The 16326-nt window shown below is 41.1% G+C and overlaps 1 protein-coding gene across 2 annotated transcripts in view; it reads right to left on the reverse strand.

The window, feature by feature from the left end:
• Positions 1–483: 483 nt before the first annotated feature.
• The window catches only part of CD53 (CD53 molecule), a 197128-nt gene continuing 181285 nt past the window's right edge, over positions 484–16326 (reverse strand). For both annotated transcript variants that reach the window (XM_086923094.1, XM_086923093.1), the window contains exons 7-9: positions 6325–6408; positions 815–4582; positions 484–715 (exon numbers count right to left, since the gene is read on the reverse strand). In XM_086923094.1, the coding sequence (XP_086779220.1) occupies positions 4511–4582; positions 6325–6408 (156 nt within the window). In that variant the 3' untranslated portion in view covers positions 484–715; positions 815–4510. The remainder of the gene's footprint in view (positions 716–814; positions 4583–6324; positions 6409–16326) is intronic.

Consider the following 16326-nt stretch of genomic DNA (forward strand, 5'->3'; position numbering starts at 1 on the left):
AATCATGCAGCACAGAAGACACAGAGTAGCCTGGTATGTAGGGGCACAATTGTACCTAACCTAAATTATTTTCTTTCTTGGTGGGATACATACAATCGATACAATTATTCGATTATTCTTTTCATATGGTGGGTTTAGTTGTATGTGATGGTTGGTGTTGTTTTTACCAGAATTCACAGATAGTTCATACCACTCTTCAGGAGCTTGCTAGTGTACATATTTTACACATATGTTTGTATGTTGGTATGAGGCATAGAGCCTTCACCGTTAGATAGCCTTGACATGTTGGTCTCTGCTACAGGGTTGCAGACAAGGGATGGAGATTATTGGGTAGGTTGGCATTGTCCAGGTGACATTCTATCACATAGCTACAATAGGATCACCTCTTCAAGCCTCTGAAGGCAAGGGCAGCTTGAAACATGCAGGCGTATTCAATGTTTCTCCAAATATACCAGTGAAAAATTACAAGTTTATGATGTATTATTTTTCTTTATTTTATTGACAGCGGCTTCCATGTGCTAAAAATATAATATTGTTTATTGCTTTAAAATGTTATAAAATATTCTGAAACTTGTGTAGACTGCAACAAATGTTAATCGTTTCCATATTATAAGATGATGAAACAGTTATCAACCACTCAGAACATTAATATAAAAATTATAAAAATAACCTGTTGAAAAACCAGAGGAGGCATGAAACTGCACTAACATAAATACTATGGGCCTTATTTATGAAGTCCTTGCGCCGCCGATGCGTCACTTTTAAAATGGGAAAAAGTGACGCACCGGTGGCGCAAGGCCTTCATAAATAAGGCCCTATGTGCACTCATGCCTAGCAAAAACTTAGTCAGAAAACCTCTCCCCCCCCACGCCCCCACTGACAGATTTCCCACAAGTCTTACATTGTGAAAGCTTTGGGGTGTGCATACTCAGCTGTCCATGTTCCTACTGTTTCAGTTCTGTAATCCACAGCATGAAAAGAAATGCTTTTGAAACTATACTTACAGTTTAAATTAAGCACCCATTCTGCCAAAGTTGTGTTTACGGATTTAGACAATTTTACTTCACAGCAATGGACCACAATATTTCCATCTCTTGGGGAAATTTCTTTTCCCACGGAGACACCCTATCCCCACAACCTCCTCCAGATGTGGGTGTGATTCGTTCCCCTTTTGATCTTGAAAAGATATTTCTTCAGCCTTTGGAAGGGTAAAATTCATATTGTTTCCAGGTTGGAACTAGGACTGAGAGGAGTTTATGAAGGTCATTTTCACACTCTATAACAAAGAGAACCAGGAGCTATTCAGGTCCAGCACACATGCTACAAGTATCAATAATCTATTGAGAAAAAGGGTGTGGAGTTCCTCAAGGTAAGCAAAGTGCAAAGGATTCAAGTTCCAGGGAAAGGAATGTGCTCCATTAGGAGCACAGGCCCTCACAGACCCAAATGGGTGTCATGCTTCATCATTAGGCTAGCTCCTTGTCGGGCCGGCGCTGCAGTGCCCAACAGGCACCTGCTAGAGATCTTTTTCTTAGCTGTCTGGTGAAGTGGGGGTGTGAGCTCAAGTGCAAAGTGTGAAGTGGTGGGTTAAAATAGGTATGGTGATGCTGAGGATCAGTCTATTTAATGATTGAGCTCACTAGCCTAATTAAAATGTCAACGCTAATTTAGGATATGATGGCCCTAGTTAGCTTGGTGAGTAAATTGATCTAAAACAAGGGCAACATGTTTCTCCCCTCATTATGTCAGGAAACGATCATGTGACGTTTCTTCAGGACAGAACAGAAAAAACCTACACTACATTCCGACTGAATTCAATTGAGATGATCATTATAAGAGTAATCAGTCACACAACAGGACAAAAAGTAATATTGTACCATAGGGCATCGAACAAGACCCCTTGAGGTAGATGCAGAGGAAATGCCTATTTGCATATTGGATACGTAGTAGCTCCCGCCGTTAGACCTACCCCAGCTCGGAACTGCACACCCCTTTTTCAAATGGTCATTTTCCCACCCCATGAGTGCAATTTATGAGTGCAAATCACTCTGCAGTCTTGGCGGAGATCTCCACACACATAAATGCAGTGCATTATTTGTGAAAATAAAATAAGCGCTGCTCAGACACCCATGGCAGGAGTAATAAAATACCAACGTGCCATGTACTAAGGGTGCACAGTCCTTTAATTAGCTGCCAGGCACTCCGTGCCCAGTTATCTCTGTCTTACAGGTTTCTGTTTACTCCCTTGGTGGCCGTTTTTTCTGTCTTTCTCTTCCTTTTTCTTTCCAGTTTGTGAGTTTTCTCCTCTCTTGCTCTTGGGAAACGTCTGGCCCCCACCAGCAACCACCAGCTCAAATTAAGCACTGCATAAATGGATTTTCACATGCTAGGAACCCTTTTTATAAATTCCAGGCAGATGTAAAACAGGTGTTTAAAACGTTGTGCTGCTGATCATTAAAAATTATGAAAGTGCTAGAAACCTGAAACCCAATAAGATGTGGTGTGCAAAATTATTAAAATAGCGATTATTCTATTAAAACAAAGGTTCCACTTTTTTTCCATGAAGCTACACGTTTTCAAAAAGTACGAACTACTTAAGTACTTTATGACTTCTTAGGATCTGTACTCATTAGTGTGATAATTAGAAATCGGCAGCTTCTGTTCACCACGTTTTGATGTATTTCATCTGCTGACCAGTGTATTTGGGGGGCTATAGGTGGCCTCGCTTAAGCTATATTGTGTTGTCCTTTCTCGGACCCCTAAATGTTTACTACAAAATATAGGCTAGTTCAATAATAGTCATTTCTAGGTAAACAAAAACAAATCAGACCTTTGTAGTTTGGTGATAATTGCAACTGGTGAATTACCAAATTGATTTAAAAAATGTTTAAAGAAAAGATGGCGTTTATCGTTAAAACAATAATTTGGATGTAGTATGGACAGGCGGCTGGGAATGGAAAAAGAATCACCTTCGAAGTTCTTGCAAGTTCGGCATTAATATTAATTGTAAGAATAAATACTTTAAGAAATAAAGGACGGAAGTGGGTTTTGGGACAAAAAACGTGTCTTTGAACTTGAAGCCTACCTTCTATATGTATCCTGGCAGAAGAATACAGGAAAAACATGGAAGGTCGCTGAATAAAGAGGAACGCCGAGGTGGGGACAGGTTAATAAAAAAAGGTAAATGTTGAGAGAGTTGGGAAAATGAGGGGTTGGAAGGTGAAGGCAGCACTAAAAAACAGAAACAAAAATGGAGCAACAAAAACATCATGGTTGTGGGAGGTAAGAGGAACGGATTCGGAAGGGAAATGGAAGAGAAAATGTGAAGGTCGGAAGGAAACCACCCACTATCCTGTCAAAAACCATAAAAAATAATAATAGGAGGCAGACCTGGAGGAGGGCTCATATAGTATTACACATTGCTGATGAGGCGAGAGAGGCATGCGAGGTCAATGAACGATAAGGGATCTGGGAGAGGAGCTGCAGCAGCAAACCACTTCATAAGGGAAACAAATGTTTAGAATAGGAGGAAGAGCGGTAGGAGAAGGGTGGGAAGTTAAGATACAGTGTGAGAAAGCCAGTTGCGTGAAGAGGGCCAACGATGCATGGCATCTCAATGAACAACGTGTATGTGCAAACATTTGTAAAGGTGGGATATATTGCAAATGATGCAGGGTGTTAGAGATGCGGGTACATGTTCAAACTCTATAGGAAAACCAATGAATTCCCATAACCTCTGCTCTATTAGACATCTGTTGCAGCCAGCCTTTCACAGGCTGGATTTGTAAAAATACCATTCATTTTTTGTAAAATAGAGAACATGGGTTTGATAGAAAGGATTTATCAGAATGGGGTTTCACAAGTCGTATTTCCATCCATATCACATACACCAACGCCTAGCTCAGTAGATTAAAGCAACTACATGTAACTTGAAGATTTCCTGGTTGAGTACTGGTGGGTACAACACAAGCAACTCTGTGAATTTGTCAATTATTCCTCTTTGCATTTACCTTAGCATGGATGTCAATATTACCTAGTCTGAGTTGTATCACTAGGACCATTGGAAAAGTTGTTTGGCCCACAATGCATTGGGTGCTGTGTATCTCTCATCTTCCACCACCCCTGCTGCTTCCCTATGAAATCACTTTTTTGGTCCTCTATATATACTGATGAGCTCTGGCAATTTAGCAGTTTGATGTTGTTCCCTTTTAAAACGCTCACATTTGAAATGACGACAGTAGCTGTGGTTGTTCTCAATCACCTTTGTGTGCCCAAAAAGTATTCATTGCCTGCTTTTATATTTCGGATACATTCACAAAGTATTTTAGTAACTTTTGGACTCCAAAAGCACGGCCCCTCTGACTCCAACATAGATATCAATCCTTTAACTTGGAGGTTCCATGCAGCTGATTCGACGCGGCCAATAGGAAATGTATCTTGAAGAATGTGGAAGGTTTAGATTTTCAGAGATTACAGTGGGATTGTAAATGAAGGGCTTGTGATCTTGGCTCTATTTTCCGTATGATCTGCTGGTTTTGGCAATCTGGCAGTAGACCGTGAGAGCAAAGGACATGCCCAGCACCTGCAAAGACACAGAAACACACTGAATTTACTGAGAGTAAAGGCACTGTCAAGAGCTCAGCAGCAAAAGGGGAAATGGTTGCACCATTTAGGCAATGTTGGATTTTTCACGCTAATGCTATGATTTACATATTAGGTTACCAATGTGGATTCCACATTTTAAGGTACAAAGTTAGCACCACCTCTGTTATGTGCTGTAATGTTGTATAATTGTCCTTTTGCTACACTAATATCACTGGAATTTAAATTACAAACTCCTGGTAGATGCATAAACATCTGCTGCCACACGTTGGTTTTCTACCTCTCAATCTAATCCAAATGATCCCCTTCAAACCGGATCTAGGTTCGTGTTTCAATCTATGGATTTGAAAGTCACAGTGGAACCGTTGTCTGGCAGATCTCTTTACAAAGCACTACATCACGAAGGAGTAACAGTTCACCTCCTGAGTCTTAGACTCCAGCCCGCCTGTGTCTCTGACATATGAAGGACTTGTAAAGCATGCTAAATCAGTAATCTGTATATGAGGGATTAATGATCCAATGGTATAGGGATTCCGCTTTTTACTCTTTGTGTGCACTCCTGCACTGTCAGGATAGGAAGATACCTTACATTCCCAAGACTAGGCTAACCATAACTCTGTCAATAATTTAGAGAACATAGGGAAATATGACGCTGCCCTATGGCATGGTATAGTTTGTCGGACATTGGTGAAAACGAAGACAGTATATTTAGGAACGGCAAAGCACATAAATGGGCTACTCGGGCTGATATACAAAAGTTGGATTTTATAATTGAGTTCCATTTTATACAAAACAGGGTAGTATATTTACAAGTACTTTCTAAGTACTGGCTTATACGTTCATCTTCAGCATCTAACTACAGGCCTCTGTAGAGCTCACAATACCTTCTCAGCACCTACATTCCACAACCTCATTCCACTCTCAGTCATAACACGGGGAGGAGGGCCGGGCTGGAAGCCTAAATCAACCCTGGCAAAAACGTTCCACCCAGTGCAACAGTGCAGGAGGCCAAGAAAGAATTGGGGCATGAGGGCATGGAAGGGTCCTGGCAGCCAACCTGCTCTGAAAGCCTCCCATTTGCCAGCCGGCCATCTGGAAAAGGCCAGCGGGACACATTGACCAGACCGGCCCTGCACACCAGGATATTACATGGAATGTGAAGGTGTAGAGAGTTCATTATCATGCTCATATTAGGTTCAGGATCAGTCACCGCAAGAACACACAAGCATCCAAGCTCCTTTTCTTGTCTACTCTTCTAGGAGCTGAAACCCATCTCTTCAAGCAACTCACACTCTATGGGTAACCATTCAACTCTGTAGAGTTCACACTCACACCCTTTTTAACAGCTGCTCCATTCCTCTCACTGCATGTCCCCTCCACCCCTGTAAGCCTCACTCAGCACCCTCCACTCTCCACTGCCAATCCCCACCATTGATGTTGTATGTGCTTTCCCCCTGGTTCTATCCTTCTTCAGGGCTACCAACCTTAAAAAACCTCATGTGTGCAACACTCCATTGCTTTATAGCTGGGATTGTACCAATTTGCACCAGAGTAATTGAGCAAGGGAAACTGGAATCCTATATGCAAAGTCAGCGCACAGCGGAGCGCTGAAACTGAGCATCACCGGCGATCAAGCTGCTCGAAGGAAACACGCTGAAAATAGAGGACGAATATATATATATATATATATATATATATATACACAGATTTCTTTATTCTTACCTGAATAATAGAAATACAGATTATTCCAATTCCAACATATAGAAAGTTCGATTCAAACCATCTTTTCACTTGCTCCAGGCAACCCTAAGATAAAGAGATAATTACGTTGATGGGCAGAGCACAAACATATGGCAACATGTACATGCCATAACAGCCTCAGAGCATTGGGTGTGTCAAAAATGTATTAAGTAATACCATTGGTAGTTTGGTAGTTTACATTGACGTCTGTCATTTCCTTCTGTGATTTCAGTCTTGCTTAATGTTTCTGTGGGCATCAGGTGGACAGGTATGAGATGGGCGGGTCGATGTTTTTTTTGGGGGGGGAAACAAAACTCTAGGGAAATGACAATGGAGTTGGGGGGCATATAATATTCGGAATGACCAAGGGCAAGGGGTCTTTCTTTTCAAGTATGTCGCGGAGACAACTGAACAAGAAGTACAGACTTACTTTTCGAAAAACGGGAAGGATGGAGACCAATTATACAGTATAACAAGCATGAGAAAGAGCATTACCCTGGAACATAGGGCAAGCGGACCTGGGGGAGGAACATATAAATTGGTATGAGGCCTGTGCTCCGCAGTTGGTTTTGCAAAATGGAATCTATCCTATTGATTAGGTGTGTGTTTACCATTTCTGCAAAGTGTAAATAATCTTTTGTATCCACCGTAGAATATGTATGGATTCACCAGATCTGCTAAATGATAAAAAACAACTCCTTTTCTCATAATAATATTATAATAATATTAGTTTCAGCTGAATTTTTCCACAGGGAAATACGTTATATTAAAAAAGCTCTGAAAAACACGAATGAAGTATTTCTGATAGTTAACAACAGTAGGCCAAAAGTTTGGTCTCAGTGGCAGGGTTAAAATATTTTGTTTTTAAAAGTGGGATGGTGTGTTCAAAGAATAAAACAAGAATTATGTTGCTTAAAAATCTCAGCATTTTAAAAATTTCGAAAGATTCCTTATAACTTTATAAACAACGTGTTCAAGTAAAAAAAGGCATAATTTGTAAAAAAAATAACGGTAATTTTAAAATAACAAAGTTGTTTTTTTAATAGATGGAATTTTTTTGCAACCAGTGCCATTTTTTACATTCCTAAATATCTTTATATCTCGGTAACAAATAAGTTGAAATTTTGAATAAGACTGAACCTATTTATCTGCAAACAAGATAAAGCTTTAGAAACAATTGTGCAAGTTTTCCAAAAAAGGCCCTTATGGTGATAGGGGCTTTGCCTTGTTGACAAGGTGGCGTTAAGCCACTTAACGTGGCTTAACACCGCCTTGTAAATAAGGCACCCTCTTACACTATATTTAGTGTGAAAGTGGTGGGCAATGGGTGCTGCGGTGGGCGTTCCGTCGAAACACCCACTGATTTTGATTTACAAAGGTGACGTAAATAGGAGGCAGTGCCAAAATTAAGACCATTTGGTCTTGATGTCATCCTCTCAAATCAGCCTCCAAAACTGTAGCAGCTGATGCCTATTTTAGAGCTTTTCTCAAAAACACAAATCAATAATCAGAGCTTAAAACCTAAGCGTTTCCAATGGAGTTCTAATTGGTTTACCAGAGGCCCTGAACAGCTCACAGTGGCATTTGCATTACAATCAAGTTGTTCTCGTGGAATGAAGATCCTTCTGAGAACTATGAAAATGCGGCCAGCATCTTTAAACTGTTCGTGGTCCTCATCTGGGCTGTTACAGTGAGGAAGTCTTCAATGTACAGCAAGCACAAGTGCTGGGGTGACATTCCATTTATATCCTCTGCTGTCAGCCACACCCCTCCCCTAAATTCTGAAACATGCTGGAACGCTTCAAACTCTCTAGACCCATGGGAAAACCCTTGCTGGAAAGTCCCTGACTGCAGGAACAACTAGGACCAGGGGAAACCCCCTTGCTGGAAAACCCCTACAAGCTTCAAGGTGTTATCAAGCATTGGCAGAGGCAAACTGAAACATAGTAAACAGAATATGGCAAACTGCCAGAATACATGTCTAAGACATCTACCAGTTTTCCTAGTCATAAATGGTGGGGCACCATAATGTTTTTGATTGGTTCTTGGGGTTTTTTGCTGGCCCAACATCTTCATCCTGCTAATCATGAGTGATCACTACAGTCATAAGTGACTCATGGTATCTTCTTCCAGTAGATCTATTCGCTACCTCTGGAAAAACAAAGAGAGAGATTTACTAAGATTTTGCGCCGTGTTTGCCTCACAAAAGTAAAGCAAAAGGTGCAAAATCTTTTTTTCCTAATTGACGTTTCAGCACTAAACTTGTTTAGCGGTGGAAATAACATAAAAGTAATGCGAAGCAGCACATTGCGCTGCTTCGCATTACTTTGCGCCGTTGGTGCATGCCAAGGGTGGTGCATGGGCATTCCCATGCAACCACCCAAGCTTTCTCATGCTAAATCTTATTTACTAAAAACAGTAGATTGAGTTTAGCGTGAGAAAACTGGGCCCTTTTCAACTAGGTGCCACGAAGGAGAAATGGTTTAATTTCTAATTCCTTTCCGACTTTGTATGCGACTTTGTATGCGTGCTGCACTGTGCAGCACGCATACAAAGTTGGAAAAGCTTTCCCTTGTGTCTAGCATAGTATTTGAGAGGAAGGGTATCCTTCCTGTACAAAACCTATGCTACACTCATGCACACACCCTAGCGCTACAGCGCTAAGGTGTGCGCATAGTGCACAGCTGCTGAAATCAGCACCGACGCAAGGGAAAATATGGCTCTCTTCTGCTCCCTACCTGTCACGCAATGCAGCACAGCCTCCCCTTGTATGTCTAGGAGATGCATTCCACTTTGGGTGGAACTCTGGCCTCCTATATGCATTTCAGCTTACTGGTAACACCAGCGAAATCGGGGCAAAAGCTTGGGATCATATTCTATTACGATCGCTCCATTTCGGCCCACAAAGTTTGGCAATTTCAGCAAACTCTGTTACTTTAGTCAGATTCATTGGAAAGACTTCAGATTTTCTTCCTGCCTATGTGCACAAAGAAGTGGTGCATGCTATCGTCACACCCAGGATTGATTACTCCGATGCTTTTTATGTTGGTGTCCCCAAATAGTTGATCAGGAGGATTCAACTGTTACAGATCATGGTGCATGCCTCATTCTCAATATCCCTTGATGACAATCCACCTCTGCTCAGATTCAATAGCCTCACTGCCTCCTTGTTCACAATACATTCCAATTTACAGCTCTAGCAATCACATAAAGCTCGATGGGCACTAGGCCCCTCACATCCATTCATTCATTTCCATATCTGCTGCTGATCGCCTGGACCCTGAAGAACGTCAGATGGGCCCAAACATAGCTTTCCAAGCTGTTGGTACTCCAACCTCTTAACACTCAGCATATGCCCTCCTAGTTAACTGCCTTTTGGAGGACTATGCTGTACTAGCAACAAGACAAGGTTTTACACTTAAATCTCCACAATTTACACCTTCATAAAGGGACATTGAGCAAAATCAGCTGAGAGGCTTTGATCTTCCACTGAATGAGATGAAGGTCATTCTTAGTGCTCTCCTCTCCTCCACTAAGTCTGTATATTCAGGCCTTCGGGCTAAATTTGTTGTCTAGTGTGCAGAGGAAGAAGTTGACCCACTACAGGCAAACTATCTGATAATCTCTTGTTTACTTTCTTTTGTGTTTGGTCTGGTAAGGCTTTGCTTTGGGCACTGGTCATTCTGCAGCAGCGGAACCCTAATTTGATCATAACTTTTCTACTGTGTGCTCTTTTCGAGCTCTTTTACAGTTGTACACTTAGAGCCTCGACCTTGAAAATTGTCTTTCTCGCTGCAGTCACTTCTGTGCGTTGCGACAATATTCTGCAGATCTTGTCAGTTCGGTCACTGTATGCTGCCATTTTCCTTGACAAGCTGTACTTAGGACATTTAGATCCTTTCTTCCACAAGTTAGGCTATCTTTACATGAGGGCAGTCTATCGCACTCCCTGCATTCTTTTTTTGCCACCACATTCATCTACAGAGGAAGAGACGCTCCACTGCTTAGACCTATAATGTGTCCTTATTTTCTGTCCCTACAGAAATAAGGACTACAGGGTAGGTAAGCTATTTGTTAGGTTTGCAGGTGCTGAGAAAATAATGGTAGTTCATAAACATACCTTATCTTGATGTATAGTTTTATGCATCAACCTGTGTCATGCCCTGTCAAAAAAGAATAACTGAGTTTTTAGTGCCTATTCCAAAAGAGCAAAGCCTCCTACCACTGCCCCCACTAGAGATGTTCCAGTTTTGGACATCTGCTATCAGGCCACCTGTGCATATGCCCTTACTTTCATGATTTATTGCATCTATTTTTAAGTCCACATGGTGGGCAATTTTGTTCATTCGGTTATGCAGGACTTCCTGCACTCCTCAACTCCACGTCCTTGGAGGAGTCATTGCTTTAGCTTCAATTCACAGGGTAAGGATTTGCAGAACACAATTTCCATTCAGTAAGTGGACTATCAGGAACAATAGGGTTCAAATCTATTTTTCATACAATGCTAATAAAAGGAATGTGTGTCTCTTTTGTATTCTGTGTCCTTGGTTGAGGAATGGAAGAATGATGAATGGAAGGTGGAAAAAGAAAGAAAACAGCACAGGATCATAATGTTATTAATGTAATAGGAGCAACCATTTGGCTTATAGTAAATTGTGATAAACAGAGGTGCAATGTCTGGCACTTTAGGACATTTCCCAAATATGTGCAGGACTCAAGAGTTAAGTGCATTGAAGGAGTATAGAAATCCTCCTCTGAACAGAAAGAGTAACCTAGTGTTACTACCATTTTCAATTTAAAAGAAAATATTATTTAGAATACAGGTGATGGTGGTTTGAAATATTGCGCAATATGACAATTGGGGGGGGGGTGAGTATTTGGGTATATGTATTCTGGCTCACCAAATATGAGTGTTGAGGAGGATGTGTGGAGGAAAACATTTTTAATAAGCCATGTAATAAAGTCATAGAATTAGGTACTAGACCTGGGAGTATAATGGAGAAGCAGTAGAAATGTTAGGTTACAGCTTTTCAGACTTAAAAATCGAAGGGCAGTAGAATAATTGTATATTGATCAGAAATGGCCATCCATATTAGGATGGTTAACCAGGATAATCCCCACATTGTTTTAGGGACTGATTCACAAAGGGTATTTACGTGTCGTAAAGGTTCAAGTGCGGAGTCTCCACACTCGGGGTGGTGCAGAGATTCCACCCCAAGTGCGGAGACTCCACAGTCGTTACTTTACTAGATGTAAATACCTTTGCGAATCAGGCCCATTGACTTAAGCAGTGGTGAATAGATCTTGATTGCTCATGAAGGGGAGACTACAAGGAGCTGATTGCAAAAGACGTGTCCGATGGTGTTTTATGGACAAACTGGGAAAATGATGGGGTTTGAGCATAACATTTTATTGAAGGAAGATGCCTGCTTGAAGGTCCACAAAGTTAGGCATGAAATTAGATTGTTGAGGAAGGGTGCAGTGAAAGAGCTGGAGAAATTAGCTGAAGCGAATTTGATTGGGCCTGTTAAGGCTTCTGATTGGCTGGCCACCTTGGTGACTGCATGGAGTGCCATTAGCAAAATTAGTTTAAGTGTGGATCTTTGCTACCTTAATAACAACACTCCGTTGGCTAGGTTTACTTTACCTAACATTATGGAATTTTCAGCTACGATCTAGGGTGCTAAATGGTCTTCCAGAGTAGATCTGTCATCCACTTACCACCAGATTCTGCTACACAAAGACAGTAAAGGTTACCACATGTATTACACCTGATGGATGTTTTCAGTTTAAGTGAATGCTGTTTGGCTTGGCATCCACTGCTGTTGTCTTTTGAATGCGCTAACTTTTTAGCAAAGAGAAGTGTGTAAAAAATTTTTACAGGATGATATTTTGACATATGGAAAAAAAGAACATGATTCGGAATTGGTTAAGATGCTAAGCATTTAAAAAAAGAATGGTTCAAATGTGAAATATTCGAAATGTACATTTGCGATGAATAGCGTAACGTATCTAGAGCAAGAAATCAGCGGTGTAGCAGTGAAACCTAAGGCAAGCATTTTTGGGATTAGCAGGATCTTATGCTACGCATGTGTTGAAATGTGCTGAAAAATGTTTCACATAAACAATTGTTGATGAGTAGTCAAGTTCAAATGGTCTGAAATATGCCAAAACGACTTCAAGCAAATTGAAAATGCTGTTGTCATTGCCCCCGCCTGTCAAGGATTTATCCAACCGTGCCCACAACATTATCACCACCAATGCAAATAACAAGGATTTAGGCGCAGTTCTGATACAGTGTAGCAGCACTGCAAAAGAGGGTGTCCTAGCTTTTGCTTTTAGTCCCCTTTCCTTTCTAAAGAAAAATACTCAGTGATATTATAGGAAGCCTTAGCATGTGTATGGGCTTTGCAACACTTTAGAGTGTTTATTTGGGGATTGCAATCACAAACCTTTAACAAAACATTTAACCACAGAGATTACAGTGAATGCTTCATCAAGTATTCTAAGGATGTCTATGAACTTGCAAGACTATGTGTATAAGGTGGTGAATAAAAACATGTATAGAAGATGAGTGGGATCACTGTCAGGCAGCCTATTGTGCATGACAGTCAGTTACCAGCTATAAAATGAAAAGAATGTGTTCAAGAACGTGAGAACGCCCCTGTTTTGTGGAATGTTTGGGAGCACACATTGAAAGGCTGCTTACCACAACATTTCTTAAATTAACTTATTACGCATTATTGGCAGTGCTCATATGTAAGTGATTCTTTAAACTAAGCATTAAGGGGCATATTTACAAGCCCCTTGCGCCACTTTTAACATAGGAAAAGGAATGCAAAAGTGGCGCAAGGGGCTTGTAAATATGCCCCTAAGATTACAGGCCAAAATAAATTAGTCATATAACCATCAATCCCTTAGTTCGGCCTTAAAAGCCTCCTTCAGTGTACAGCAACCCAATTTCCATAAGAGAGGGCAGAGATGACAACACTGAGCACCAACCAGGCTTGAGAAGGCACATGATATATGCCTGAATGTTTCCTCATAAAGGTTACACAAGCACCAGACCACCCAGCCTGTAATTCATAAATATTATTTCTTCTGGATTTGTTTTAAGATAATATTGAAATAAAGATTGACATAACATAGTGTAAAAATGAAACATATAAATGTGTTTCCGATTGCTATAGTCTATAAGATTATTTAAACGCTTATTCTTGATTTGCGAGCACCGAGTTTCTGCTAACTTTATTAAGCCTTCTCATGAGTTCTATTTATTATACAACAGAGGTTAATAAAAAAGGCATTCAATTGCTAATACTGGTTGGGATAGTTGTACATTTCTGTAAATTAATTTTCATAAGCTATCTCATTAGTCTTTTCCCAGGGCTCAAAATAGCACAAATACTGATTGTTGGACCTGACCCTTTCAGCAGGATTAACTCTGCTTTTGGCCTTTTTTTGCCTTCCTTGGTTGAACCCATTTTTGTTGGCATTATGGCTCTGTGCACTTTATCCCTGCTAGCAAGTGGTAAAGTTATTGTTTTCTCTCCTTAAAACGCGGCCTAATTGGTACATTTAGTTTATCAATTAGGTGTAGGCCCTAGTGTGAGGGTATAAGCCCCTGGTAAATGGTAGTACATTTAACCAGGACCTGTAAATTAAATGCTACCAGTGGGCAGCAGCACTCATTGTGCCCCACTAACGTATCACTGCAACACTTTACTCAGGCCGGCTACGGCATCCTGTAGTGCAGTTTTAAACCAGCATTTTGAGCTGACAAAATAAACCTTTTGCTAGTCCTAAACATATTTTTTAAATACTTATAAAGTACCTCTAAGGTAGGTCCAAACACCCATAGTGCAGAATACATGGCATTTAAAAAGTAGGACATGTATACTCAAGTTTTACATGTCCTGACAGTGAATAACTCCTAAAGTAGTTTTTCACTCTTCAAAGGCTGTCTCGCTCATAGACTAACACTGGGTTACCTTATTACACGTATAAGTAATAACTTCAGTTTGGGAACAGATAGAGAAATGTTGTTTTTACTCAAATGAATTGTAATTTAAAACCCCCTTTAATGTTAAAGACGGATATTAAGCTAGTATTCTGACAATGTTACTTTTAGACAGTTGGCTTTTTTCACCTAACTAACATGACTGGGAATGGCTCTCCCATAGTGCATTGTGTATTCCTAACAGACATGGAAACAAAAGAAGCCAAGGGGTGGAGTGGAGTGAGTCTCCCTGACAGGATGGCTGAGTTGAGTAGGAGTTGTACCCCTGCCATGGTTACACTTCAAAGGACTCTGCCTGTAGCACACACAAAAGAAACATACACCAGGCTTCTTCTTGCCTTTGTCACCCTCGACAGTTTGAAGCAAACCCCAGGGTGAGGGTAAGAACTAACCAAAACCAGTTTTGGGAGGAAAGCCACGGAATTCCCCCACAGAAAGACTACCACCTTATACAAAAGTGGCACCTTCAGAACCTCTCATTGGAATACTCATGGGCCTGTGGAAGATTCAGAAGAAGGACTGCCCTGATGTCAGAAGAAGAAAGACTGGACATGCTTGCCTTGAATTCAAGCTCCCCAAAAGGGACTCCAAAGGTCAGTTGGCTACTCTCCTGTCTGAGCTACAGAGACACAACAAGCTTCCAGAGGTCTCCCTGCAACTTCCCAGGTGACCAGCACCAACTTGACCTCCCTGAAGTCTGCTGCTGCCCTCTGCTGAAGTGAGGCCTGGTTCCCCAAGAGTTGCCCCAGGTCCTGCACCCTTGGCTGGCATCAGAGTGTACTCCTCCTGAATTCCATGTAAGAAAAAACAGAAGTTTCGGCTCCTCATGAACACAGAGCGGGTTCTTTACACTGAAACAACTGTCTACGACGACCGCCCACATGAATCTCAGGGGACACCTGCACTTGGTGCCTACAATGGCAGCCCGCGGCTGACAACAGGAAGCTCTGGTGATAACTGGCTTTTTGCACCAAAATAGACTGTCTGCGACAACAACCTCCTCCTGACCTCACTAACTTGAATGCCAAGCCCTCCCATGGACTTCAGAAGGTAACTCTTGAGGAGATTAAACTGGTCCCTGTATCAGACCCGCAATCTATCGCACTCGGACTGAACTTGTGACTTTGGCCCAGACCAGCATGACCAGATAACCATGAATGCTGTTTTCTGCTTTTCGATGCTATTTTCACACATAACTTTATGAACTCATATTGCTGGTTCTACTCATTTTTGTTGTTTTGGTGTCATTTCATTTATTAAAATAAACTTTATTTGTCTAAATTGGAGTGTGATATTTCTTCTGTAGTGTTTTTATTTTATTACTTCATACTTTTCCTCTAAGTTAAGCCTGACTGCTTTTGTGCCAGTTGGTTGAGCACAGGTTTGGTTAGTGACTTTTGTGGTTCACACTGACAAGGATTGTATTTATTTGAGTGGGGTTTCCACCCCTCTCTTAACTAATAAGTAAATAGATTTCTTACACTGAACATTAGCTAGAGCAGACAAATGAGAAGTTCCAGGCCTATCCTTGTTTGAGAATGTGAGGGTGAGAAATTTAAGCGTAGAAGATTTTGGATACATTGAGCTTCAATTTCATCCAACCTGTTGCTTGTTCTTGCTGCCATAGCCATGATACCATAACACAGGACAGAGTCACCCTAATTTATAGGGCATTCAATTATTTCCCAAGTATATGCCCATCATAGGCTGGCATGATTTTTTGGAATCTGTTTATCTCCGTCAATGCATGTTCAGAAGAGTTGGTCATACGTAATTTCCATCTAATATTGGAACCTGTTAAATGCTGAAACAAGGATTGACATTTACACTTTCAATCTTTCTGTCATCAATGCACCATGAGTTTCCCCAAAAGCCATGGTCTTGATCTTGGTCTCAGTTAATATCCCGGTGGCTGACTTTGTTGCAGGCCTACTATGCTCTCAGCAGCCTCAATAAGCCTTCAA

The sequence above is a fragment of the Lissotriton vulgaris genome, chromosome 5, assembly GCF_964263255.1.
Source record: "Lissotriton vulgaris chromosome 5, aLisVul1.2, whole genome shotgun sequence".
Classification (NCBI taxonomy): Eukaryota; Metazoa; Chordata; class Amphibia; order Caudata; family Salamandridae; genus Lissotriton; species Lissotriton vulgaris.